Below are 23820 nucleotides of genomic sequence, written 5' to 3'. Positions count from 1 at the left end.
ACACCTGTGACTGCAAAGACTCCCACACAACTCGCATCTGCAGACTCAGAGACATTCATCCACCTCGCCCGCAGTTCACCACGCATACGGTTGCACTCAGCGTATACCAAGCTCAATGCAGTCTGCCTTCTGGACCACTAAGCACACACGCGGACAATAGACAGACGTCCCATCTCGCGTGCCATCGCATGCTTGCTCTCGCCACTTTGGGCCGTCTATTGACCACCATGGGCCCATCCGCAGGCACCATCATCTGCCCATGTTTCTGCCACCTCAAACATCTCGAGCTTCGAAAAACGAACTCTGACTTCAGACCAGACGGGAAAGGCCAAGATCTAGCTGCATCCTTTTCCATCATGTACAAGTACCAAACTTTTGTCAGCGGGAGCCATACTCTTTCAGACTGCCAACCATGACCACAGACCTGTTGTTACTCGACAAGCTCAAAGCCTATACTCTCCTCTGAACCCAAGACCAAGACCCTGGAGGTCTAGGCTGCTTTGGAAGCTTTCCGATGCAAAAGTTGCCAAAGACGGCCACATCGAAATCTCCAATTCCCTCCACTTCCGACCACATTCTCAACCCACACTACCTAGCTACGCTCGTGTCTCTTCGACCAACACGAGTAGCTGTCGTGTCACCATCCGGTCCTCCCTCGGTCACGTTTGGTGTGTTGTACGAAGACTATTGGCAACCAGGCTACCTTAGCTCGACATGCCGGAATTCGACGCCTCCTTCTTCTATCTTTGACAGCGTCCACTTGGCATGCAGACGGGCCCTAGCAAGTGCTGCCCCGGATAGACAAACCATCCGTCAGCGACTTGCACACTGCTCCAATTGCTCTCCGCCGCTTGGACCAGGATGCATTTCAGGCGGCACGCAGGATCTCAGCGACGAGAGATTGGCGAAGCAGCCTGGTCTCTCAGCCGCTGGAGACAGGGACGTGGGCAGTGGGGTTTGGTTGGATGGCGAACAGTATCCAACGCCCGTACCTTCGGATACAATGTCTTCTTCAACTCGTTGATGTACCGCACCAGGCCACTCGAGTCAATGAAGTGGCCGAAGCAACGAAGCAAAGAGGGGAACATGTTTCTTTCGACGCAACTTCACGACTCGCTACATCCTCTGTCCATGCACGCCTGTACCTATCCCACGTCGAAACTCGAAGAAGAACTCTAGCATCGCACTTGGTATATTGTTTTACACATATTGGAACGTTTCTCTCCTCTTTCTTCTACCTATTGATGCTCTACCTACCTAGATCCCACCCCTCCCGAACCCGTCATCCCTCCCCAAGCCAACCAGAACACCGCTGACCTCCCCGAACCCTGGTCTGACCAACCCTTCTGTTCAACACTTCCCCAGACTATCCACATCCGCAGCTACCTTCCTGACTCGTTACTGGGATTCCCATCCGTCTTCGTCTTCGACAACGCTCGACTTGGTCTGCTTCCCCGCAAATTCCGGGTCTCAGCACCAGCCGGCCCCATTTCGCACGCGGATTTGGTCCTTGGCCAGATAGATCCCCGGCCTGCCAGATTAGCCCTCCCGCTAGCAACACGACAACCGTGAACCGTTCTCTGGCCACGCAGCTGGCTTATCTTGGCAGGAAGTCCATCCTGTGCCAGCCTGCCCGGATTTTGCAACCGTCCCACATAAGCCATGCGTCGTGTTGTGTCACGAGAAAGCTTAATGATGAGAGGCTTGCTCCATTGGTGATGGCTACGTTGATCAAGGTCCAACATTTCTTTTGCCAGATAACACAGCACCGGCCACAGATTTCATTGCCACCTCTTCCGCTTGCTCGCTGCGCCAAAGCACCTGGCAAGCTACCACTGCAGGTCGCTTCCCGGAGGTCCGGCTCCGCGCCGCGGTAGTGTGAAGCTCCTGGTGGACCCTGAACTCGCGGCACAGCATCTCAACCAGCCAGCAACATGTGCAACAACGTTCACGCGCCCGCATCTTCTCCAACTCCTGTAAGTTCTGTTACCCCGCCTTGTTTGAATCAAACTCCGAGGTGGTGGGCAAGAGTTCACTCGCAGGCCAATCTCGATGCTCTCTTATCTCTTGCTCAATTCGGGCTTCCCTGTCAGTAAGCATGGACTAGTGATGAGGGGTGACGAAATGATTGTCACCGAGGGTGATGTCAAGCGGTTGCGTAACCTCGCTAAGTCGTTAAGGAAGATGAGACCATAGAGATTGTCCAATCGTTACCGTGTGCGAGGGCATTAGCTCCCTCGAAGGAGGTCGTTGTCTCTGTTGTTATCTGTCAGAGGGCCTAGCTGAAGTACCTAAGCTGAGACTGAGCTATGGCAGGGTTGCAACACATCCAGATGCCAGTCAGTCAAGCCAACTCTATTTCAATGGCGTTGGCAAGATGATCTCGCCATAGGAAGTAGATAACTATCTCATTAACTCAGTTCCGGGTTTGTGGTGAATCCTTTTGAGGGAGTCTTGAATTCTCCACTCCTCGTCCATACTGTCCAGTTTGGTAATGATTGGGTTGCTGACTGAGTTCATGAGTGAGGTGAATTCAAATGGCGTTAATGAGCACATGTGTACGTACTCTTTTGAGGGACAGCAGCTGGATATTTAGGTACCTATCTCACCATGCTTTCCTTACATCCTTCTACAAGTAATTTCGAAATAGAGCGGAAGTTAGAAGAAAGCCTGAAGGCGGGTTTACTGACGTAGAATAAGATAGCCGACCGCAATCTTCACAGGGGCTTGACCTGTCAGCGGTCCATGGAAAATGAGCGTTACATATGTGCTCTCGACCCTAAAGATAAAAGAGTTCCGAAAGACAAGAGTTAGATTGATTCAGTTACCTATCCTTCATGGCATACAGCTCCTGCTAATTGCTAATTTGCAGAAAAGTTGACCTGACTTGGTAGCTTCTGAAATGCATTATTTTAGATTGAATAAAACAATAGCGAGTCGTTGCCTGCTTATGTGAGCTTGGAGATCCGTCTTCGTGTTGCATAATCCGACTTTGTGCTGTTCGAGGCAGGTTGTGATAGACCAGGTAGGTTTGGACGTCGGCTGAATAGGGCGACTATCAGTCAATGTTCTTGGCTCATGACAGTTTGCTCTTACGTGGTTCAAGAGTGAATCTGTACTTCGTGTAGCGCTATCTACAGTCTGAAGCACTCAACATCAACATTTACCATCTAGAATCTTTAGTAATCTCTCTTGTCCTTTGTAGCCGAGTGTGGCATTTTCATTGCCACCAAGTTCATATATAAACTCCGCGTCAATTTCCTAGCTCCAAAGATCTTGCTGGACAATTTCCGCTTCAAGGCTGTAGGTCAGGATGAAGTTTTCAGCGAAGGGCATATTTCTGTTGGCATACACGTCAGAAGCGCAGAGTCTTTCGGCTAGTATGAAGCTCAACAAACTAGTCTTGAACTAGGCATGTGGAAGGAGGGAGTTGGTAGAAGAGCCATTTGCAATGGCTCAGACAATCCTTACAATTTCCCTTTTGTGCCGTCAGTAATTTCAGCACTTACTGTTCCGACGCTTGAAAACTTTCGAAGCATTCGTGCACACATGGCATTGAAATTTTGGAGGGGTTTTAAGCTCCGACTCAACCACGATGTGTAGATTTCGTTGTATTGAATTTGGAATGATATCAATGCTGAACTATTCGTATGTAGTCGACTCTATGAAACCTGCTCAGAAGACCTTCCGCGCAGAGGGACACCCCCTTCGACCGCGGAACCGTCAACATCACCAGCTGCCACCTAAGCAGCATCACTTTGAGCCATGATGTCCTTCATCGCCGCAAGTCGATCACCCTTTATCTGAGCAATCTCCTCGGCCTCCGCCTTTTGCAATTTGGTCATGTACTGCGTGAACGCGTTCCCAAGCTTGAGGACCTTGTTGAAGTGGCTCGCGTCCGGCTTGACCCCCTTATCTTCCGCCAGTGCCAACGCGCTCCTGACGCAGTTGCGGATTTGACGGCCGTTGAGGGGCTGCGAAGCCCAGGACTTGGTCACTTCGCTGCCTAGCGCCTTGCACTCTTCCCGTGAGAGAAGGGCTGGTGAGCCGTCGCGGCGCTTGCGACCGAGGTCTTGGATGAAGATCTTCCAGACTTCTTTGCGGAGGGGTTCGTCGAATTCGGGCATGCCGATTGTGATGTGGATTCTGGATTGGAAGGCTTGGTCGAAGGCGCCGATGCGGTTGCTGGTTAGGAACATGATGCCGTTGAAGTATTCCAACGTTCGGAGGAAGACTGCGTTCATAGTGAGAACTTGGTCGAGGTTTCTTTGATTGAAATTCGAGGGGAGACTTACTGGATACCAACGCGTTTCTTTGAAGATTATCGTAGTCTCGGTCCTGCAGGAAGATGTCTGCTTCGTCTAGCAACAGTATGGCATCCCACGCTACGGCATGATCGAAGATCTTCGATAACTTCCCCTCGAGGGTCTCGGGATCTGTCCCAAGATCTCCTGCCGTTACCATGTAAAGAGGCTTCTTGAAGGATTCTGCTACGCATTCTTTTGATGCTGTGTCAAAACCCATCCTCATCAATCCGCGTAAGAACACATACCTGCGGTCAAAGTTTTGCCAACGCCTGGAGGCCCATGCAGAAGAATGACCAAGCCCTCGCCTTTCCCGTCAACAAGGTCGTGGAAATTGGTACTATGCGCGAGATAGGACTTGACCATGGCCCAGATGACTTCTTTGTACTCCGCTTTGAGGACCAGTCGTTTCCATGCATCGACTGCAAATTGCACGGGTTTGAGGTGCGCGACATTGTACCAATCTTCATACCAGTCAGTTCTACACCAAAGCGTATGATGCTTACAAGTACGTACCCCATCTTTTGTCACGGAGACTGAACGCATGGACCATACCAGGGCAAAGCATCATGGCCAGCTCATCCGGTTTAGTCGTTGGCGGAATGCTGTCGTAGTCGCGAAACCAATTGCCCCGTATATTTCCTACTTCTTCGGATCCAGTTTGCATGGGGACGTCGTCAGAGTCGTAGCCTATTCCGCGATTCTCAGTCGTCTGATAGATTTCGGATCCTCTTCTAGTCCTTTCGCTCCACTCTTCAATAGCTTCGCGTTGGTTGAACATGAGTGATGGAACGCGTGGGGGCCGGCGTTCATCCATTGCACTGTCGATCTGTGTCTGCACAATGACTCTTATCCCGGAACCCTTATCATGACTATGTTCTTTGGATGTCGCCAACTGCTGAAATCTGGATGTTGTCTCCATTTCCCAGTAGCTCTGACCTCGAGACACTGCAAATGCCTTGACAGCATCTAGATCCTCCATGAATCTTGCAGGTACGAAAGGCAGTCTTGCGATCTCTTTTCCACCATGGAATCGCTCCACGTTAAAGACATGATCCTGTTTGACGAAGACATCCAGCTGCGGACTGTATGTCATTGACCAGCAATAAAGCAGGAGCTGCCCTTGGTACATTCCCGGGGGTGCCGCGGCGACACTCGGGTAGTCGACCATGTAGCACAAGGTTTCCAGCCCCGAAATCCTGACGAAGATGGGTTCGCCCGGTGTGTAAAGCATCCAGAGATCGTCATATTGGACAAGAGTACTGGGACCGGCTGAGTTCAAGAGTTCGAGTCTCGATCGGGTTTCATGGAAGGTTGGTTTGAGAAACTCTAGGATCGTCTTGGTAATGCCAAGATTATGTGTTGAAGCTTTGGTACTGTTGGCGGTCGTAGACTTTGGCTGCGTTGTCGCTGACTCCCTCTCGAGTGCGTCTAAGCGGTGGAAAAGCGATACATACGGTGGATTGAAAACGGACCCCCGGGTTGTCGCCCTTTCAGAAAGGGGAAACGGCTCAAGGCCTTCAAGGAAATCGACAAATTCCCACCAATTTACCTCTATTCTTTCTGGCCAGACTTTTCCAAATGTGTCCACACGATGGTAAAAGGTGACCTCTGGTACTTGAGTTCTATCGTTGTAGCTCTTGTCTTTCGATGGCACGCCGGCTAGCTGATCCGTCTTGAAAAGCCCCTGACGATCCCGATACGATCGTATTGTTGTATGACCGATTCCAATACCGAACTAGTCATTGTGAGATACGTACTTCACTGAAAGCGCCAAGACTTGAACATACTTCGTTGATTTCTCTCAAAGGAGCGGAAGGTTCGGATTTCTTCCTGTTTCCATGTTCTAGTGTTGCCATATAAATTGACGGAGTTGGCGACTCGTCATTCTCGCTGCGTGCAAGGTCCCGGTGACTGCGGAATGTGTCCTGGTTTGTTTCGCCAAGGTTGTGTAAAATGTCGGATCCCGAGTGCATGGCAGCGGGTTAAGTCGGAGGTCCGTCATACAATGAGTTGTTGGAGTCCAGAGTAAACTTTCCGGTCAATACCAGTAGGTGCCAAATTTGCCGTGCAAGCCGTTCATTTATATCACAACTGCCTTTACCTTGCCTGAAATGCCCGCTTCCAAGGCGAGGCTGCCGTTATGCTCTGGGCAGACACAACTTAATGTATTACGACCACCTCAAAGAAATTCAAGTGGAAGTGACTTAGCCAGTCGATTGAAGTATGTCTTGAAGCACTTTCTATCTGTGGTATGCGCGCATGTTGAGTCAAGTTTGAGCAACAGTCATCCTGCATCTTACATCGTATGACCCCCTATCAGGCTGCGTACTCCATCACCTCTAGTTCTACGACTCGTAATCTTTTCAAGCCACCCATGTGTCGCCAAAAAGTCCCAGGATCTGATTGCTCCCTGCTTTCCTCCGGGAACATGCTGCCGGAATAGACGAGGTCCTGCGCTTTCGACTATACAGTAATGCCATTGGTCAGCCTGATTTACGACTGTGACATAAGTTGCATATGTCTGCTGCACCAGAACGTGGCGCTTTTTTAGTAGGTCAGGTAGGTAGTCCAAGTCTTGCATATGTACATGTAGGCAAACAGTACGCTCCAACAGCACTGACGGCAAGCTGAGTAGTCATGCAGATCATGAGGGCATGCTCCATGATTGATTAGCCCGCATGTTTCCTCAGACGGCCGTATCAATGTTCTCTTGAAGACATTGACCAGGCTGCCCAAATTTCCCTCATATTCGGTGCCAGAAGGCCGTTTTCAAGGCAATATCTTTGAGTGTGTACTGCGAAGAATTCTCATAGAGAGAAATGTCGACCGAACCATGAGCAGCAGTCTACCCGATTTCAGTGAGCCCCCAGACCGGGGTGGCCCTCTGAGGCGAATGATCAGACTGGGCCATCCGCCTCTGAAGGCACCCTATAGACCACTACTCCGTGACGGCAAACTAAGCAAACTTCTTGAAAAGACTAAGCCACAGAGATTCCAGTCCATGGATGAGGCAGAGCTGATAGAGTCGTTGAAAACGCTCCAGGAAGTCCAAGAAACCGGGACAGATACGACATCATCTCGCACCCCCAATAGTATTACCGTTGACATGAACAGGGATGCGTGGGCGCTTGACGTGACCGCCAACCCATCTCTGAGAAACAAGTTCGAACAGCTGCGATTGGCGGTAAACGAATACAACATCGCGGCTACTCATGAAAAACGCGAGATTGTAATCAAGAACGGCTGTGAGCTTCAAGATGTTCTAGCTCAGGCGAACGCTATGCAGGAGGACAGATCTTCAAGCAAAGACGCAAAAAGCCTCAACAGCAACATACAGGCAGGCTTGCAGCAATTTTGCAAATCAACTCTCTATTATGCTGCAGTCATGGATACAATGGCACAACATCATCCTGAATGGGTCAGTCTAGCTTGGGGAACGATGAAGATGTTGCTCATGATTCCGATCGAGTACCAAAAAGTCAAGGAAGGTATTGTTACCAATCTTGGACGTATAGGGAGTAAGCTGGAGCTCGTGAGCCTGCTGTTGTCTTTCTATCCAGTTGAGAGAATGACAAATGCGGCTGCGGCCATCTACGCGTCGATCGCAGATTTCCTAGCATATTGTCTCCGGTACTTGCGTAGTAATTGTTTGGGTACGATAACTTCCGATGAAAGCATTATATATTCAAGTTGCTGATGATGCAATCTCGCACGCCACCAGTCAAAACCTTCAAGACGATGGTCGCACCTTTCGACACCAGGCTCGGGCCCATTCTCAAGACCATTGACGAGAATTACGCTATCCTGAGACAAGAAGCTGAAATTCAGTTCATGATATATCAGTTTCAACGACATTGCAGTATGCAGAGAGATCTATCCGAGATCAAAGAAGATCATGGGCGAATCATTGGGATACTAGAAGGTACTACCGACATCAAGAGCCAGTTCCAAGATTATGTTCAGAGCTAACACGCGCAATAAAGATATAATCCGTAGGGATGACATGGATCGAGAAAGAAGAAGCAAAACGATAGATGGTCAGTGCCAAAGTGGCAACGCCAACTGGAAGTTCTAACATTCCTCTTAGCATCTGAGAATCTTGACCGGAAACTTCTGAAACCGCCCGAGCTCGAGATTTGCGATGATTTCTTCCAGGACCTACTTCCTCTCGATAGAAATCTACACCAAGTTCATCTCCAATTAGATCTGATACCAATGTCTTATCTGGTAGAGAGCAGCAATGTCCTTCGCCTTCCTTCATTCCAGTCATGGCTAAGCAGTTCAAAATCTGGTCTTCTGTGGGTAGATGGGTATGAGATACCTCGCCGCCCTAGCTGGACGACAGACCTGTCTCAAAAGATTGTGCGTGCAGCTACAGAGAGCGGTTACGACACACTTTCGTATTTCGGAAGCCTACATCGAGGGAGTGACGACGATGCACCAAAGCCGCGCGCTCTCGTGCAGAGCCTGCTTTTCGGCATGCTTCAGAAGTTTCCAACAGTGACTTCACATGGCGATCCAAAGCTATTCAACGCCGAGATCTTCGTTGCTGCCAAGACAGACCTGGACCTTTCATGGAGAATTTTCGTGGAATGTCTGCGCGCTCTTCCATCTTCCACCATCTACATCATGATAGAAGGCGTTGATCACTTCACCATGGCTGGGGATCAAGCTACCGATTTCGAATCTTTGCTGAAACGCCTAAGCACATTGTCAGCTGCTCTATTGGATGAGAAAGTAGTCAAGGTTGCCTTGACGTCTGTTCGACCAAGCGCAGGATTCCAGCATCTGTTTCCTGACCTAGAGAGGCTCGAGGTTTATCATGACCACAAGCTACTTATACGCGTGCCAGCTGCAGCCGCGCGAAGGCGCAAACTCCGATCAAAGTTGCAGAAGAAGAGACAATCGCCCCTTTATTCCCCAGGACCAACGTTGGAGCTAGGACCGACTGATATGGGTAGCGACTTTGCCCCTTCTGACTCAAGCGTGGACAGCGGCGGCAATGTCAGCGACTCAAGCTCAGATTTCGATATCTTTGGTAAAGGCAGGAGGGAGACAGGCCGTGTGAGATCCTCTTGGTCAAGTCCGACTCCTGAACATGGTCAGGCGAGCCCTTTTCAACTTAATTCGGAGAAGAAGGCAAAGTTGACGGGAGAACAAGGGGCCGAAGATTCCGACAGCTCATTCGAAATATATGAGGCGCCTTCTGCTGCGTTGCCTGACCAAAGCCCAGCTAGCGAAGGGGACCTTTCAGATTTTGCACCATGAAGGAAGGCTCAATTTGGGGTTTTACGCTATGTAGTCAAGGTATCAATCAGGCAAAGTTACTCGTGCTTTCAATGTTCATAGAGCCCGACTTCATGCTTTAGTTTATAGTTACTCGGATGAATTTTGTCGAACATGACTATCAACCAGAGAAAGTCAACAATCTGTCTTTAGATCCGAGCCATGAACAGTACTGTTCGGAAAGTCGTTAAATATGCCATGACTTTTTACAAAGAACTTTTCCAGTCCTATTGACATCACCAAGACGAGGAGATGCATGCGTCGGAAACAAGAGCGAGTTCGTCTTTCGTTTGATATGGCGCATTCATGAGGCACACTGCACTCCTTGATCATGTGAGTAAACACTTGTCCCGAGATCAGTCTCGAACACGAGACACTGACACCGGCCACTTTTGATCAAGAATCGGCAGACTTACACCGAAGGATATCTCCGAAAATCACCTCATCGAGCGCGGCACGGCCTGTGGGTTGCTGCGGCTGGCCAATGACCGGGATGATCTGAGTTCAACGTATTGACGCACCCATCTTGCCGGATTTCCGACCACGCGTCACGCCGGAAGCAGTAAGTTGCCTGACAAATAAGAAAGTTTGGTTTGATCTGCGAGTAAACTTCGACTCAATTCTCCCCGCGTCGATGCCTTCACCAAATCGAGCGCCTTGCAGAATGACAGATGCGGAAAGCAGGCTGTGCAATCTCCGTACCTTGATGAGACCGTTGACGTGTGGCCTGTTCGTCATCTCCGAAAGACAAGGACTGCTTCTACTTTTCACTTGGGGAGTCTGACGATAAGCATCGACTAGTGCTAGGTATGCCCTCAAGCTTAAACGCGCATATACAAGACGGACAATGTCTAGCGAAAACTCCGATTTTCCAGCTACTAGACCCATGCTGACCGACTGTATCAACAGACATTAGCTTGGGCAGACCATCCCTCAGTGTAAGTCGATCGAGTAATGTGAGAGCAATGCATTATGATATGTGAGTCGTTATAGTGATGGACGCCCAGAAAGTGATCGACGAACGACCTGGACGGGTGCAACATTGACGAGTCCTTGGCGAGGCCCGTCTTAGCGAAATTGTTGGGACGACGACGATCTTGTGAATAATTATCCGAAGACATAATCTTCAGACGATTGCCAGCGAATTTGATCCGTTCGGAAACCGCGTGGGACTCAATGTGGGATAGGTATTACAGTTCTCCCTTGCTGCCCCTTCATTACAATATGATGTGGAATGAGCGTCCCGGAGCCTTAATTCTCCAACATGGCTCAAACGACAATGAAGGGGAGGCTTAGCAGTTTTCGCACTAGTTGAGAGTTTCAAGCAACTTTTGAGACCCTGCTACTGCGGTAGTGCCGCTCTTGATTCATGTCACCAGAGCTTAAACTCTCTTTTCCCTCCACTTCCGGCAGGGGATAAACGCAAGGCGGAGAAAAGATGGAGGCCGGCCGAGGAGACCGCGGGCAGCGTGTTTACAAGCCTCGTGCTTCCATATTACGGATAACGGATACGGCATCTTTTGCCTTGCTCCTCAGCACATGCAGGGTCCGTCCCAGTTTTGAGATCAGCCCACCAGCGAACCTGAGACTCGGCGAACTTTGTTTTCCTCGTTGGGCTGGCTTGATTCCAGCCCGTTGGCAACCTCTCTGCACGCACGCTCTGATTCTGAATTGACTCTGGGGAATGTAATCACCACGTGTGGATATGTAGTGATTATCGGCTGCCTTTCTAAGAATCAGACGCCGCTAAGGTACCGAAGGGGACGGAGCGTAATATCTTCAGCTTACTTTCGAACTCATCAAAGAAGTTCAGTTTTCTGAACCAAATGAAGAATCGTGATTCATGTTTCCCTTTGCTTGTTTGTGTCCTGTTGAGCAAGTCCACGCGAAACAACTACTGAATGACGAGGCCGACATGTCTTGGCGTCTTGACTGATCTCGCCAAGCCACCAAACACGTTGCTTCGAAATCGGGTCCGGTTGCTCAAGCGATTGGCAGATTGTTTATAGAAGCAATTGAAACCTGCTCATTCGGCAGGGCGACATATCGGACTCCGAAGCACCAGCCAGACGAGTCATCGACGCAAGAAGAAGGCGAGTGACCACTATGCGAAATGATCAGACTTGTAGCAGATGGTCTGAAGGCCTCTAAAATTCGGCAAAAGATGAAGTAGACCTGACACCCAAGTGCACAAAAGGATGGAAGTTAGGAGGAGAAATGCTAGGTCCAGACCGAGGGAACAGAGCCGAGGGTTGGACGAATTTGGTGTGAACACTCGTTCTCGCCAAGAAATGTGACTGGCGCTTGTGGCAGAACGCGTCCAACAACTGGATGGAGATCTTCAGCCGTCTGTCGGTGCCCGTGATCCACAGGAACAGCTTCAAGAAGAGGCACTCAAGAAGCTCGCGCGATGGGAACGCTTCTGGTTGGTGTCTAAACGCATTGAGCAGAAAAATCGTATACAGAGCAGCCCCAAGGCGAGCGAGGTGAAACGCGATGTGCGGCGATCCCAGCCAGCGACTGGCTCAAAAGATCAGCCCAAAACACATGCGGGTAAACCTTCTTCTCCTTCGAATCCACCCCAAAGCTTGTCTCTCTCGGTTCAGACATCAGACGGGCCGGGCGATGCGCGCGGGGTGGCCGTTGTGGACACCCACATTCTGAATTGAAGCTTCACCCGAGAGCGAAACGACCCCTGAAAGCATCGCGAAGACTGGGACTGAGTTGCTTCCCATCGTGCGGCGGACAGGGTCTTCGGCGTACTCGGACGAAGTATGTTCGCCTAATCGTTTGAGATGACGACGCGATGGGAATTGGGTGTAAGTGGCCGTGTCCGAATTTTGCTCGGAAGATTGGGCTATATAATTCAATCAAAGAAACTCTCAATTCTGGCTTTTGGATCATCAACTCAGTCTCTTTCCAGTTCATCAAGTCCTACTTTTAAAGGCTCTTTACCCTCTACATTCTTTACATCATATTACGCCTATCACTTAGATCACTAAACACTATTATTCAAGATGCGTTACACTCAGCTTCTCCTCTCTCTCTTCCTCCTCTTCACTTTCGTCATTGCTCTGCCCGCGCCGGCGCCGGTAGAAGCCGTCGCTGCGCAAGACGCCGCCGACAAGAACAAGAATAAGAATAATAACAACAACGGAAATAAGGGCACTAAGACGAAGACCAACAACAACGGCAACACCAACAAGGGCCAGACCACCAAGGCCACGAAGAACGGCACCGGAGGAAACACCAGGCCTACCGCTGACGAGTGCGCTGCTGCCAAGAAGCTGGCTACTGGTATCGACAAGAACATCTCCATCCAGAAGCAAGAGCAGAAGGATGTCGCTGCTGTGAAGAAGGCTGTTCAGTCCGGCAACAAGGGTCAGTTCGACCAGGCTAAGACCAAGCTCGTCGCTACTGTCAAGTCTGGAGCGGATGTTCGCGCCGAGAACCAGAAGATCGCTCCCAAGGGTAACGCCGCGATTCCGGGTCTGAAGAAGGTACGTTCGGACTTTAACCCCACACAGTGAGGCGGTAAACAACAGCAATCTGACAAGCCATTATAGGTCCAAAACGCACAGGCTACCGAATTGAAGCAGGCTCAGGGTCTCACGGGCGGCAACGCTGATCTAGATACCATCGCCCAGATGGAGAAGGAATTCTCTGGAGGTATCGACCAGAACCAGCAGAACAAGAAGGACGCTCTTAAGGGTTGCTAAGCATCCCGCGACTGAACATTTTTGAGAACCAAAGGATAAGTTGCACGTCACTGAGCAGACTGAGGTTGAGCTGGAGCGATGGATAGCATTGTATATGAAGAATTCTCAGTAAATATATAGTGAATTAAGCCACTTCGGTACACTTTGATTTTAAGTGATGGGTTCATTCCGAATTCGAAACATTCAAGTTCTTAGATACTTCTGTTCTAGCACGGTGGTCTTATTCTCCTACAATCACCTTGAGCGTGACCTGATGTCAGGGACTTCAATACTTCGGAATTTGGAGACTGTTAGTTTGATGCTGTTAGTTGATGTGATATAGGTTAGTACATGTATCATTGTGCGAAGGCCAAGAGGCTTTGACAGGTTCCCCTCGCTTCGAAGTATTCAAGATCATGATACTTGTCAAGTTGTGTGAGATGTTACTAAAGGCTGTGCCGCTGTAATTGACGGACAAATTACCTTCGGTGATGGCATAGCTTTTGACGGAGGTCTTCCAAATTTCTCATTACAGGTTTGACTTCTCTCTGTCTCTGCCTAGCGCTGTCTAGAAGAAAGTTGATACTGCGGTGCAGAGGCGCATCTTCGAACAAAATGGAGGCGATGCAGGATACCGCTGTACCTCTTCGGGGTAACCTAAGTCAAAGTTGACGGAGTCGTGGTCTCTAGAATTATTGAACCCAGTCAAATTCCGGTGCATAACTCTTAAGCAACGCCGCATCATGAACGAGAAGACCGAGTTGCTGAGACACTCACTAGCATCGAAGCAGAAGCTGCAGCATTAGGTGCAGCTATTGGCACGATTCTTCAAGCTTCTGCAGCCAGGATCAGCTGTTGGTAGATTGTCTACTAAAGCATGATAATGTACACAACATATGGATAATGGTTTGTTGCAGATGAAGACTCGAAAGCTTCTTCCAGAGCCTCTTTCGGAGAGGGAATCCGCCATAGCAAAAGTCGACGCTTTGAAGCAGCCTTACTTCGGTGATACTCAGCGTTAAACAGAGTTTTCAGGCAAGATACTAGAAGCGAAACTCCAGTCAATCGTATTCAAAAACGAGGATGTAAGCTTTCTCCCATCGTGAAGAAGCTCTATGTATGATCTCAGAGCTCATTGTAAGGTGAGGGCTCACCCGGGACTAGGTGAATCCACAACGTAATAGAACGGATATCCATTCGTCTTAGGAGATTATAAAGCTAGTAACCTTGATTGGTGAGTGGCACGCATTTTGAAGTTGGATCACTGACCAGCATCTTATGAATGTTTCTCATTGCACGTCGAAACTCAAAGTTGAACTTAGCTTTGGGGACTGGATAAATCTTATTACCTGAGCCTAAACGGACGCGATGGGGTTTATCATGTATTTATCAAATGTGGTATTGAAATAGTGTCGAAAGATATGATGTCATCATAAAATTCACCGGCGTAGGCGAGCGATTTCTCACCGGTCAGGCTAATTGCCTGGGTTTGAGTTTGGAAGTCGGCTCTTAGAGAACGCGGTTGATTAGTGAGCGATGCCTGGCGACGTGAAAATTTCCATATAAAGTTGCTTCTCAACTGAGAACGATAGCTTTTGAGGGCGTAGACTTCAGCTTGCTGTTCCGCAAGTAACTCTAAGCTGTGGCCATATGGGGGATAGCTAGTCACCATCCATGCAACTCAAGATATCAGAACGTGCCTTGAAAGTGTCAGTAGTCAGCTTCCTTACATTTTGACACAATCACGATTTGTTTAAATTGAAGAGGAATTAGCGAGAGTAACAGGTAAGGCTAGCTTGCTGGACAATCCTACCTCATCCATAAGGATATAAAGCTCGGAGGCTTGTAATGTTGAACGAACCTACTATACTGACTTTGTTGCGAAAATGACTTCCGCGCGCAACCGGAGTAATCTATATAGGGCGAGCTTGTCTGCTTCAAATCATTAGACGGTGTGTTGTAATACCATGAGCCTTTCAGTCGTGGAGGGTCACCAGGTATTACTACACTTCTAAAGCCCTTGGCAGGCAGAAAACCTTTACCCATATCACACATCGTCATCAAGGTTTTAATTCAATGAGTATTGAAACAAAGGGGGTAGATATGGGGGTTAATATGTGAACAATCAAAATTCTCAGTCTCTCAAGTGCCTTGAAGAACCTTCTGCCTGAGCTCAAAATGCGACTGGTTGAGACATGCGCGCACTGGCGCTCTGTTGAGTGCCATCAACAGGAATGCCCTCACACCGTCGGGATAATGTTCCGTCTTCCTTGACTTGACAAAAAACCATCCAATGTCTGCAATAAGACATCATCTATAGGTATACGAAAAATGCCGCGCGCGAAAACTTTCATTTCAGACTGAGGAGGCCTGGAAACATATGCGCGCAGATTATCTACTTGCCGTGTTCCCGAAGAAACAACACTTTCATCATTCAGGGTCAACAAGCTTCGCCGGATCGCCCAGTAACCGTCTATTCAGGATGCCAAGTGCCGTGTTCCTGAAAGACAGCTCGGGCAGTTGCGGGCGGGAACGAACTCTCTTCTCTATCGGATGGACGTTGCGAAGAGAGTCATGGCTGTCTTGTCGGTAAACTCATCAATAATCAAGGCCCTCCTCTCTACTCGTTTCTGCGAAATCCCGCCGAAAGGTACCGCTTCTCCGCACTCCCCTCAAAAAGTCCGCAATAGCAGTTTACGCGCCATGCCTTGAAGTGGGCGACGGTTGCGGGCGAAGTCCACTAATTAGGCTTTTTAACTCGGTTTCTTGCGAGCCTAACCGGGTTGCGAGGGGGACAGTCTGCTATCAATGCCGAAAAAGGGGGCATTTGAGTTCCCCTGAGGAGTCATGTTTCTCTCTGGCTTTTGCTGACGCTCAAGGGAGGCTGGTCTTGTCAGCAGGGGCCTGGAAGCACTTTGTCCCCCCTCGCGTTAGAATTTCTCTCCTGCCAACTCTGACGCTCAGGAGACTGCAACTTGGTGCAGTCCGGCAGTCGCAGTTTGGTAGCTGAGTGATCGCCTCCTCATAGCGTCGCATTCCTGGCTGGTAATCTGCTTAAGATAGCCTTATGACTCGCAGATCTCTCACGCAGGAAGTTGTAGACGACTTGGCGTTGCTTGAGGTCCAGGGCCGGTGGGCAAGGGGCTGCTCCGTAGCGCACCAAGAATAAAGACCCCGGCCGCCGAGCCGGAGATCTCGTCCTCAATTAGTGGCCGGATTGCTCAAGACTTTGGGGGCGCCGCCGTGGCGCGCCGTGGCGTTCCGGAGCACCGGTTCACTCATACCCACCATCCCGATATTTCGCGGTTCCAACATCCAAACTGACGGCTTGGCACTGGAACCAGCGCTTGGTGTCGCCCCGATTATGATAGCTCGATGACTCGAGAATAACCCAAATTCCCAAATCGCTCTTTGCTTGAACTCTGCACAAAGTGCTGGTTCTCGCATCTCTCTAAGAATTAAAGTATTGTTGCCTCTGAGCTTCTCGCTTTCTTGCTGCGCGAACGCCCGAACCCCCAGACAGGGTTTGTCGCAGGTTTCGCGAGTTGTGACCACGTCCACAACCGTCCGCACCGGAAGCAGAGCGGCTCAAGAACTTGCGACGTTTCACCCGCGTGGATCCCACCAAGCTTGTCTTGCTTTCGTACCTGAAGAGCCTCAACAACGCATGTTTCGCTCCAGGGATCACCCTCGGGTTGTTTTTAACGAGAGCAACTTACAGCTGGTCGTGGGCAAAGAGAAGAACGGGGTACCACGTTAGTTCCCGTGGTTCCGGCTAACGGTTAGCCTCCGCAGGCCGCAAGGATTATGGGAGGCTGGCTTGGAAGCTATGATCGCCGGGCCATCAGCGTCGGATCATTGACATCTCTCTGTCAGCGACAAGGATCACATCGTCGTCGGGCTGAGACCGAGTTGTGGTATTTGTAGTCGCAAGGCCGCACATCTGGCCCTGACGCTGCTTCGTCCGGTCTCTGCTCGCCTTGTCTCATCATTCAAATCATCGTGCTGGTCACTCGTTTCTTTCAATCTTGTCTAATTCAAACACTGTCCTTTATTCAAAAACCGCCAGACTACCTGCACTTCCGCTTTCACAGGCCGATAAACAAACATCCCAAGTAATCACTTCACGATGCGCGCTTCAATCACTGCCGCCACGGCGCTGCTCGCCGCTTTGGTCTCTGCTCATGGCAACATCGTCTCGCCTCCTGCTCGTGGTGTCGGCGCCGCAATGGCTGCAGCGTGTGGACAAGCGAACGTGAAGGCCGTCACTGCCGATCCCACCATTCCTCTGGAAGACTTCACCAACCCTCCTGCAACATGTAAGCAGCCCTCTGGCACATGAGCGAATGACCCAAATTACTAACACTATACCCAAGGCCAACTTGATCTGTGCAGAGGAGCCAAGTTCGAGGACAACAAGGCCAACGTCCAGACCTTCAAGGCTGGACAGGTCGTCAACATGAAGGCCGAGATCCCGATCCCCCACGAGGGCCCCATGAACGTCTCCATCGTCGATACCGCAACCAACAAGGTTATCGGACAACCTCTCATCGTCTTCGACAGCTACGCCGACGAGAACCTCGCGGCGCTGCCCAAGAACAACACCGACTTTGACATCACCATGCCCTCCAACCTGCCTGCGGGCACCTGCGCTCAGGCTGGCCAGTGCGTCGTTCAATGGTTCTGGGTTGGCACTGCAGCGAAGCAGACATACGAGAGTTGTGTAGACTTTGTCATGGCTTGAGCGATTAGAGCATTGTCGCCTAGTTATAGAGCAATGGGAGGTCTTTTGAGCGCGTTTGAGCACGTAGATCAGCATCGCATCCCTGTGAATCCTGCGCCATTTTGAAGAGCTTTTTTCTTATTACAATTTAATTGTCCATGACAAGGAATGCGAAACACTTCATTTCCCCTTGATGTAACAAAGCGTCGTGGCACCACTATTGTGTGTGATGACTTTGTCATGAACGATCAGTCACTCAAGTTTAAAAATTGACATCAAGATGTCCAATCCCCAAGTAATAGGTCGAGCGGCATGTTTTCCATGAAGTCTATGGAAGACTCGTTGAGCAGCATCCGCAAACTTGGGTCCGCAGCATCGTCATCAAAAGCCGGTTGACTTTCACTATAGAAGGCAAAGTCATTCTCACTCGGCAGATCAGCAAAGTTCTGGGTCGGCGCGACAAAGTAAGATGCCGTCGGTCTCGCTTCAGCCTCATCTACCATTTGAGGAACCACGGATTGGAAGTAGGCTTGATCCAGTTCCAAGTCTAATTGCGGTAGAAACTGGAACTGGCTGTGGATGCGATCGAGCATCTCCAGACATCGTTTAGCCGATCTGCTCTTCTGCGCCAAGGTCTTCAAGCAGGCGCGTGATTTGGAGACTGAGTGCTGCCATGCAAGTCTGTCGGTGTGGTCTGTGGAAGTGCTTTTGGTAAGATAGTTTGCTTCCAGGACTAAAGTGGCCTGAAAAAGAAAGTATGTCGCGTACCACACGACACCCTGGTGTAGAGAGACTTCATTTGCCATACAGAAAGTAGCAATATCATGAACGCTTTGCATAGCGACGTTCAAGCATTTCTCTTCCGCCTTCACTTTGGTGGGCAGGTAGCTGTGGTGTTGCTGACTGCCACGCCAGAGAAGTATGCGAAGGTTCTGCTCTTTCCACAGCACGACCGCTCGAGGCGCCCGGAACCACGATGGGCAATCGGTCTGGGTGAAATATGCGGGCAAAGCTTGTTGCCAGCAGTTGAGATCTCGGTCCATTGTTTCGGCGACTCTATATTCGACTTTTGTTCCGGCGGTTTTTGCCAATAGAAACTCATGATACACAGCATCAGCAATTTTGGCTAGCTTTGCTTGGGCGATGATTGCTGAGTAGGTAGTTGGGTAATTGACTGGTGGCGGTACCGGTGTCTTGAGTGGCAGTTTCTAGAAGGAATGAGCCAATAGGAATCAAAAGGATCGAACTTAGAAAGACAACATACCTTATCGTCGATGTTTCGCGGAATCCGGGTATCTATGAAATCTTCCGACATCGCGGGTGGTCTTCCGGTGGTGATGTTAAACCCGCTCTCAAAACAGTAGATAGTCCAGAAGAGCTGCCGTCGCCGCTCATGTCCTAAAGTATCCTCTAACCCTGGAGGTTCGCGATGAAGACCTAGACCCAATGCCATTCGGTACGCCAAACCGCTAAAGTTGTAGCCAGTATTGGTCCTATCTCTCTTCTGTAAATAGTTGCTCATAAGCAAAAAGGCCTGAACTGTCTCGATGGTGCCGGACTCAAGCATCTGAAGAGACAGACTGGACCGCGCTGCGCTGTAGTAGCTCGACTGTAGATGCTCTGACTCGGTGCTAGAGAGCCAGTGGCCGATGGCCAAAACCATCTGATAGACGACGCGCCATGGCGAGTTCGTGAGCCGTTGACGACGCCCTGCGTCAGCCCTTTCTCTGAAAATCCGCTCGTGAAGAACCGGGTAGGAGGTGTTGTAGAGTAGGAAGTAGGCATCGATCAACCGGCCAGCGATGTATGATGATGGCAGATCGAAAGGTTCAGGTGCCGCAAACCCGGCTGAACTGGATGATCTACGTTGTCTTTTACGATGCGATGTGTGGTGGTGAGTAGCTGGTTGCGCAACGTGGATCACGGAATCGATCTCCCCAAGCAACTGGGAACCAGAACTGCTCCCTAGAGGTTGACGTCAGGCATCGCTCTTCGGTCAACTGTCCTCCGCAGACCAATCTCGGGCATGGCTTACCTAAGTAACCAGAGTCGTGGGTTGGCAGCACGGCCATTCCGTCATTCTCGTGGGCTGAAGATTTGAACTCTGGCGACAGCGACCCTTCGTGCCATTCGTAGCTGTGAGGTGTGACTTCATCCGAGTCTCCCGGTGGGGAATGTAACGAGCCGCTGCCGCCATCATCTTCATTTCCTACTGACTCCTGCTGGATCTGTGTCTCTTCGAGGGCTGAGTTGATGTCAAGCTCCGGGTTCAAGGACCTGATGAGATTCTGGAGCTGCTTGCACCGGAGCTCGGCTGCGTCGAGGTTCTTCCGGGTCAGAGGCGTCCGATCAGGGGGCTTCTCAAAGCTGCACGTCTTGCCTGTTTTGGCGCAGTAAGAGCATGGGTCGTTGGCTGCGCTGCCTCTCATGCATCGGCTTTTGCGCTTCTGGCAGTTGACGCAGGCCCGGACGGTGCTTGGATGGGGACATCGGCGGCTAGAGTCCGGCATACTTCGTTCTTCAACGTTCAGTCCCTGTCATGAATAGTTCGACTCATGTAGAACATCGGGGATCAGAGGGCCGAAATTGAGCTCAAATATAGTTTATCGTCCCTGCAAATATCTCTCGAGGCTGCGTGAGACATCTCAGGTCTCTTTGGAGAGTTTTAAGATATTATCAAGCTTGCATACGGCTCATCAAACAAGTTGTTAAACTCCGAACTTTTGCTCTACCCCTCAAAGACGTTGTCCTCGGAGCACAGTCGCCCGATGTACGCCACTCAAAAGCCACAAATGCGGGATGAATTGCGGGGGAGCTGGGTGGGGAATACGGCTTGCTTCACAGACCATCCCAAGAGAGACGGACATTGCCAAGAGTCTTAATGATGGCCCCGTTTGTATCAGCAAACTGCTTTCGCCTCCCAATATCATAGTACGCCAATATTGTCCGTGAACTGTAGAAAGTCGGCGACGATGGCTGCGTAGATCAAATAGTGCCAGGCTTGTTAGACTCGAAGTGCGATCCAAATCTTGCCACCTTCCTTATCACGATTCTTATACTAGGAACGTGGCATGTTGACCATAAGAAACTGTTGGGGCGGGAACGTGCAGAGTGTTTTAGATATTTTTTTCATTAATATTAATTATTGCTTGATATTTGAAGTCTGAAGCCAAGAGTCTAAGAAAAATTAAGGAAATCACCCCCTATCACTAAAACGCCACGCCATCTTTCTAATGTTGATATATGAAACCATAACGAAGGTGGTTGCTCGATTCGCTTATGCAGGGATAATGATCAAATCAACGATGGTGCAGTAGCTGAGAGGTGCAGTCGCGGTGGAGAAGGCGTAGATGTGCTGGCCAGAGCCGGTGTTGCCGTCGCCAACCTTGCTCGCCTGGCGGATGCAGAACTGGTAGGCCTTGCCATTGGAGTTCATGAAGACCTGGGAGTTGCCGTTGGCGAGAGTGGTGTAGGAGAAGATCTTCATGGCGCTGCTCTTGTTGTTGGACCAGTAGAGCAAGCTGTAAGTGGACGAGGTGTCGATGTAGTAGTAGGCGTTGTGGGTGACAGAGTAGAGGCTGCCGTCTGCGGCCACAATGAAGGTCTCACGGCTGCCCTGCTTGTACCAGTTGTCGGTCATGTGGGTGGCATCGTCGGACAGGGCGTACTGGGAGTTGGGGTTGACGATGGGGTTGATGCTGAGGTAGCCGATGGTACCAGTAGGAGCGCTGGCGGCGACGTTGATGGTGGTGGTAGAAGTGACAGTCTGGACGACGATGACGGTGCTAGTGGCTGCAGTGGTGGTGCTCAAAGCCGCGCCGCTGGTGATAGTCTGGACAGTGGTAGCGGAGGCGGTCATGGTGCTGGTCACAGGGGTGGCGAGCAGAGAGCAAGCAGAAGAGACGACATCGGCTGGAGATAGCAGTTAGTATCAAGCGGGTTGAGACTGAGGAGAATGAAACATACCAGAGAATCCGGAAAGACCAGCGGGGGTACCATCGCGGCGAGCCTTTCTGAGAGTGGTGGTGTTGGAAGGAGTGACATCGGGAAGGGCAACAACATCGACGAAGTTTCCATCATCATCCTTGGTACCGTTGACGAGAGGCTCATCGCGGGCCCAGAGACCACGTCTGACCTTGATGGAGTGGTCGAGGGGAGTGGGGTCATCGTGGAGGCAAGTAGTGGTGGGACGGGGAGGCAGGTCACGCTTGAGCTGCTTGGTAACGGCAACCAGCTGGGTAGTGGTGCTGTAAGAAGTGGTCAAGGGAGTGACAGTCGAGACGACGGTGGTGGCAGGGATGGTAGTGAAGTCAGTCTCGGTGGCGGTGGTGACCGGGGTCGTGTAGCCGAGGAGAGAGGAGCAGTAAGGCTGAAGGCTGGAGGTGACAATGGCAGAGCTGGCACTGGCGACGGCGCAAGGGATTCTGGGCTTGCCGGCGTCCGTGGCGTTGGTGTAGGAGAAGCTGTAAGAGATGGTGTAGTGGTCACTGCCGCGCCATTGGCCGTTGTTGACGGCATAGCTGTTGTCCCAGGACTTGGAGTACAAGGAGCAGTATTGTCCCTCGGGAACTCCATTCTTCAAGACGAAGAAGGTGTTGAAGAACTGGCAGGTCTGAGCGGGGGCGTTCGCGGGAGGGTGAGCAACGTTGTACTCGGACTGAGCGGTACAGGCAGCAGCGCAGAGCTTAGGATCGAAGGGACCGTCGGTGAAGATCTTGGAACCCAAGAAGGTGTCGTATCCAGCGCAGTCGAGGGGAGCGTTGATGGAGTTATCTCCCAAGTAGACGGCGGAGCTGTAGCCGGCCTGGTCATCGGCACGCTGGGCAACGTAGCCGTTGGATCCGGCAATCACAACCTCGAACTGGTTGCGCCATTGGCCGCGGTTGGTGGCGGTGTTCTCGTAGACGGGACCACCCCAGAAAACACACTTGATGACATTGGTGCTGGCCGGGTTGGGGCAGGCATCGGCGGGTTCCTAGATGGAGTCAGAGCTTGGTCATTTGTGTTGATAAGGTTCAAGACTTACAATAGAGGGGTCGCGCTCGAAGTAGATGTTGAAAGCAACACAGCCGTTAATGGCATCGCACTTGGAAGCGCAAGCCTGAGTGTCGTAGCTAGTGAGGGTAGTGTAACCCATGTAGCCATAGGCACTGCTGGATCCCTGCAGGTTCTTGAAGGTGTTGAAGTAACCAGAGGGAGTGGCAGCATTGTTGGCAGCCGACGAGAGGTCCGTGTCGCTCAGGAAAGCGGCCGAAGTGTCGGGGTTCGAGACGGGGCCGTATCCGACGGGCTGAGGCTCGCAAGCGGAGCGCTCAACGAGACGCTTCTTCTCCGACTTGACAGGCGCAGTCTCCTGGGGAAGCGGGCTGGCCTTGACCTCGGCGACGACACTGGCGGCAGCAGCGTTGGCATCGTAAGGAACGACGGTTGGGGAAGCACCAATGGGGACGGTGGTGTGAGGCGGCTCGGGAGCATCGTCAATGACCTGCCAGACAAGATCTTGGGCCTTGGCGAGCGCGACAAAGGCGCTGATGATAGGAGCAGAGCGCATTTTGAATGATCTCTGTCGAACTGGAGAAGTCGATCGAAAGAAAAAGCTTTCAAGGATCGGAGCTCAAGGTGTAAAGAGAGTGAAGAGGAGCGAAGAGGCTTGAGTTGACTGGTGAGATATTTCGTCGATAATGACGGATATCTCAGTTCCTTTTGTACTCATCCCACGACGTCTCTGACCTCGTAGTCTAGCCAATGCTTTTTGCTCTCCCGTTCGCCAGTATCGCCCTTGCGACAACAGCAACAGTGCGCAGCT

At 50.8% G+C, this 23820-nt stretch overlaps 6 protein-coding genes across 6 annotated transcripts; 3 read left to right on the top strand and 3 right to left on the bottom strand.

Moving 5' to 3' along the window:
• Positions 1 to 861: 861 nt before the first annotated feature.
• On the top strand, positions 862 to 1179 carry HER10_EVM0005080 (uncharacterized protein; the record flags this gene model as incomplete). Its single annotated transcript, XM_035474705.1, has 1 exon — positions 862 to 1179. The coding sequence occupies one exon, from the start codon at positions 862 to 864 to the stop codon at positions 1177 to 1179; it is 318 nt and encodes a 105-aa protein (XP_035334919.1).
• Positions 1180 to 3639: 2460 nt separating this feature from the next.
• On the bottom strand, positions 3640 to 6496 carry HER10_EVM0009552 (uncharacterized protein). Its single transcript, XM_035479037.1, has 5 exons — positions 6095 to 6496; positions 4821 to 6042; positions 4553 to 4768; positions 4296 to 4499; positions 3640 to 4234 (listed from the first exon to the last, which is right to left on the bottom strand). The coding sequence occupies exons 1-5, from the start codon at positions 6278 to 6280 to the stop codon at positions 3744 to 3746; spliced, it is 2319 nt and encodes a 772-aa protein (XP_035335241.1). The 5' UTR covers positions 6281 to 6496; the 3' UTR covers positions 3640 to 3743.
• A 6114-nt stretch (positions 6497 to 12610) lies between these two features.
• HER10_EVM0012759 (uncharacterized protein) lies at positions 12611 to 13312 on the top strand (the record flags this gene model as incomplete). Its single annotated transcript, XM_035482145.1, has 2 exons — positions 12611 to 13093; positions 13160 to 13312. The coding sequence occupies 2 exons, from the start codon at positions 12611 to 12613 to the stop codon at positions 13310 to 13312; spliced, it is 636 nt and encodes a 211-aa protein (XP_035335481.1).
• Positions 13313 to 17177: 3865 nt separating this feature from the next.
• Positions 17178 to 18035, top strand: HER10_EVM0011406 (uncharacterized protein; the record flags this gene model as incomplete). Its single annotated transcript, XM_035480839.1, has 2 exons — positions 17178 to 17610; positions 17668 to 18035. The coding sequence occupies exons 1-2, from the start codon at positions 17421 to 17423 to the stop codon at positions 18033 to 18035; spliced, it is 558 nt and encodes a 185-aa protein (XP_035335371.1). The 5' UTR covers positions 17178 to 17420.
• A 254-nt stretch (positions 18036 to 18289) lies between these two features.
• Positions 18290 to 20504, bottom strand: HER10_EVM0000184 (uncharacterized protein; the record flags this gene model as incomplete). The annotated part of the gene is made up of 4 exons (XM_035469978.1): positions 18290 to 19222; positions 19279 to 19979; positions 20050 to 20381; positions 20446 to 20504. The coding sequence occupies 4 exons, from the start codon at positions 20502 to 20504 to the stop codon at positions 18290 to 18292; spliced, it is 2025 nt and encodes a 674-aa protein (XP_035334554.1).
• A 787-nt stretch (positions 20505 to 21291) lies between these two features.
• On the bottom strand, positions 21292 to 23565 carry HER10_EVM0011873 (uncharacterized protein; the record flags this gene model as incomplete). Its single annotated transcript, XM_035481287.1, has 5 exons — positions 21292 to 21926; positions 21981 to 22261; positions 22362 to 22477; positions 22528 to 22989; positions 23041 to 23565. 5 exons carry the CDS (start codon positions 23563 to 23565, stop codon positions 21292 to 21294), a joined length of 2019 nt encoding a protein of 672 aa, XP_035335409.1.
• Positions 23566 to 23820: the final 255 nt, after the last annotated feature.

This window comes from Colletotrichum scovillei (assembly GCF_011075155.1).
Source record: "Colletotrichum scovillei strain TJNH1 chromosome Unknown Contig00004, whole genome shotgun sequence".
NCBI lineage: Eukaryota > Fungi > Ascomycota > Sordariomycetes > Glomerellales > Glomerellaceae > Colletotrichum > Colletotrichum scovillei.
Note: the sequence above shows the minus strand (reverse complement) of the source record. Positions and strands in the feature narration are given on the sequence as shown.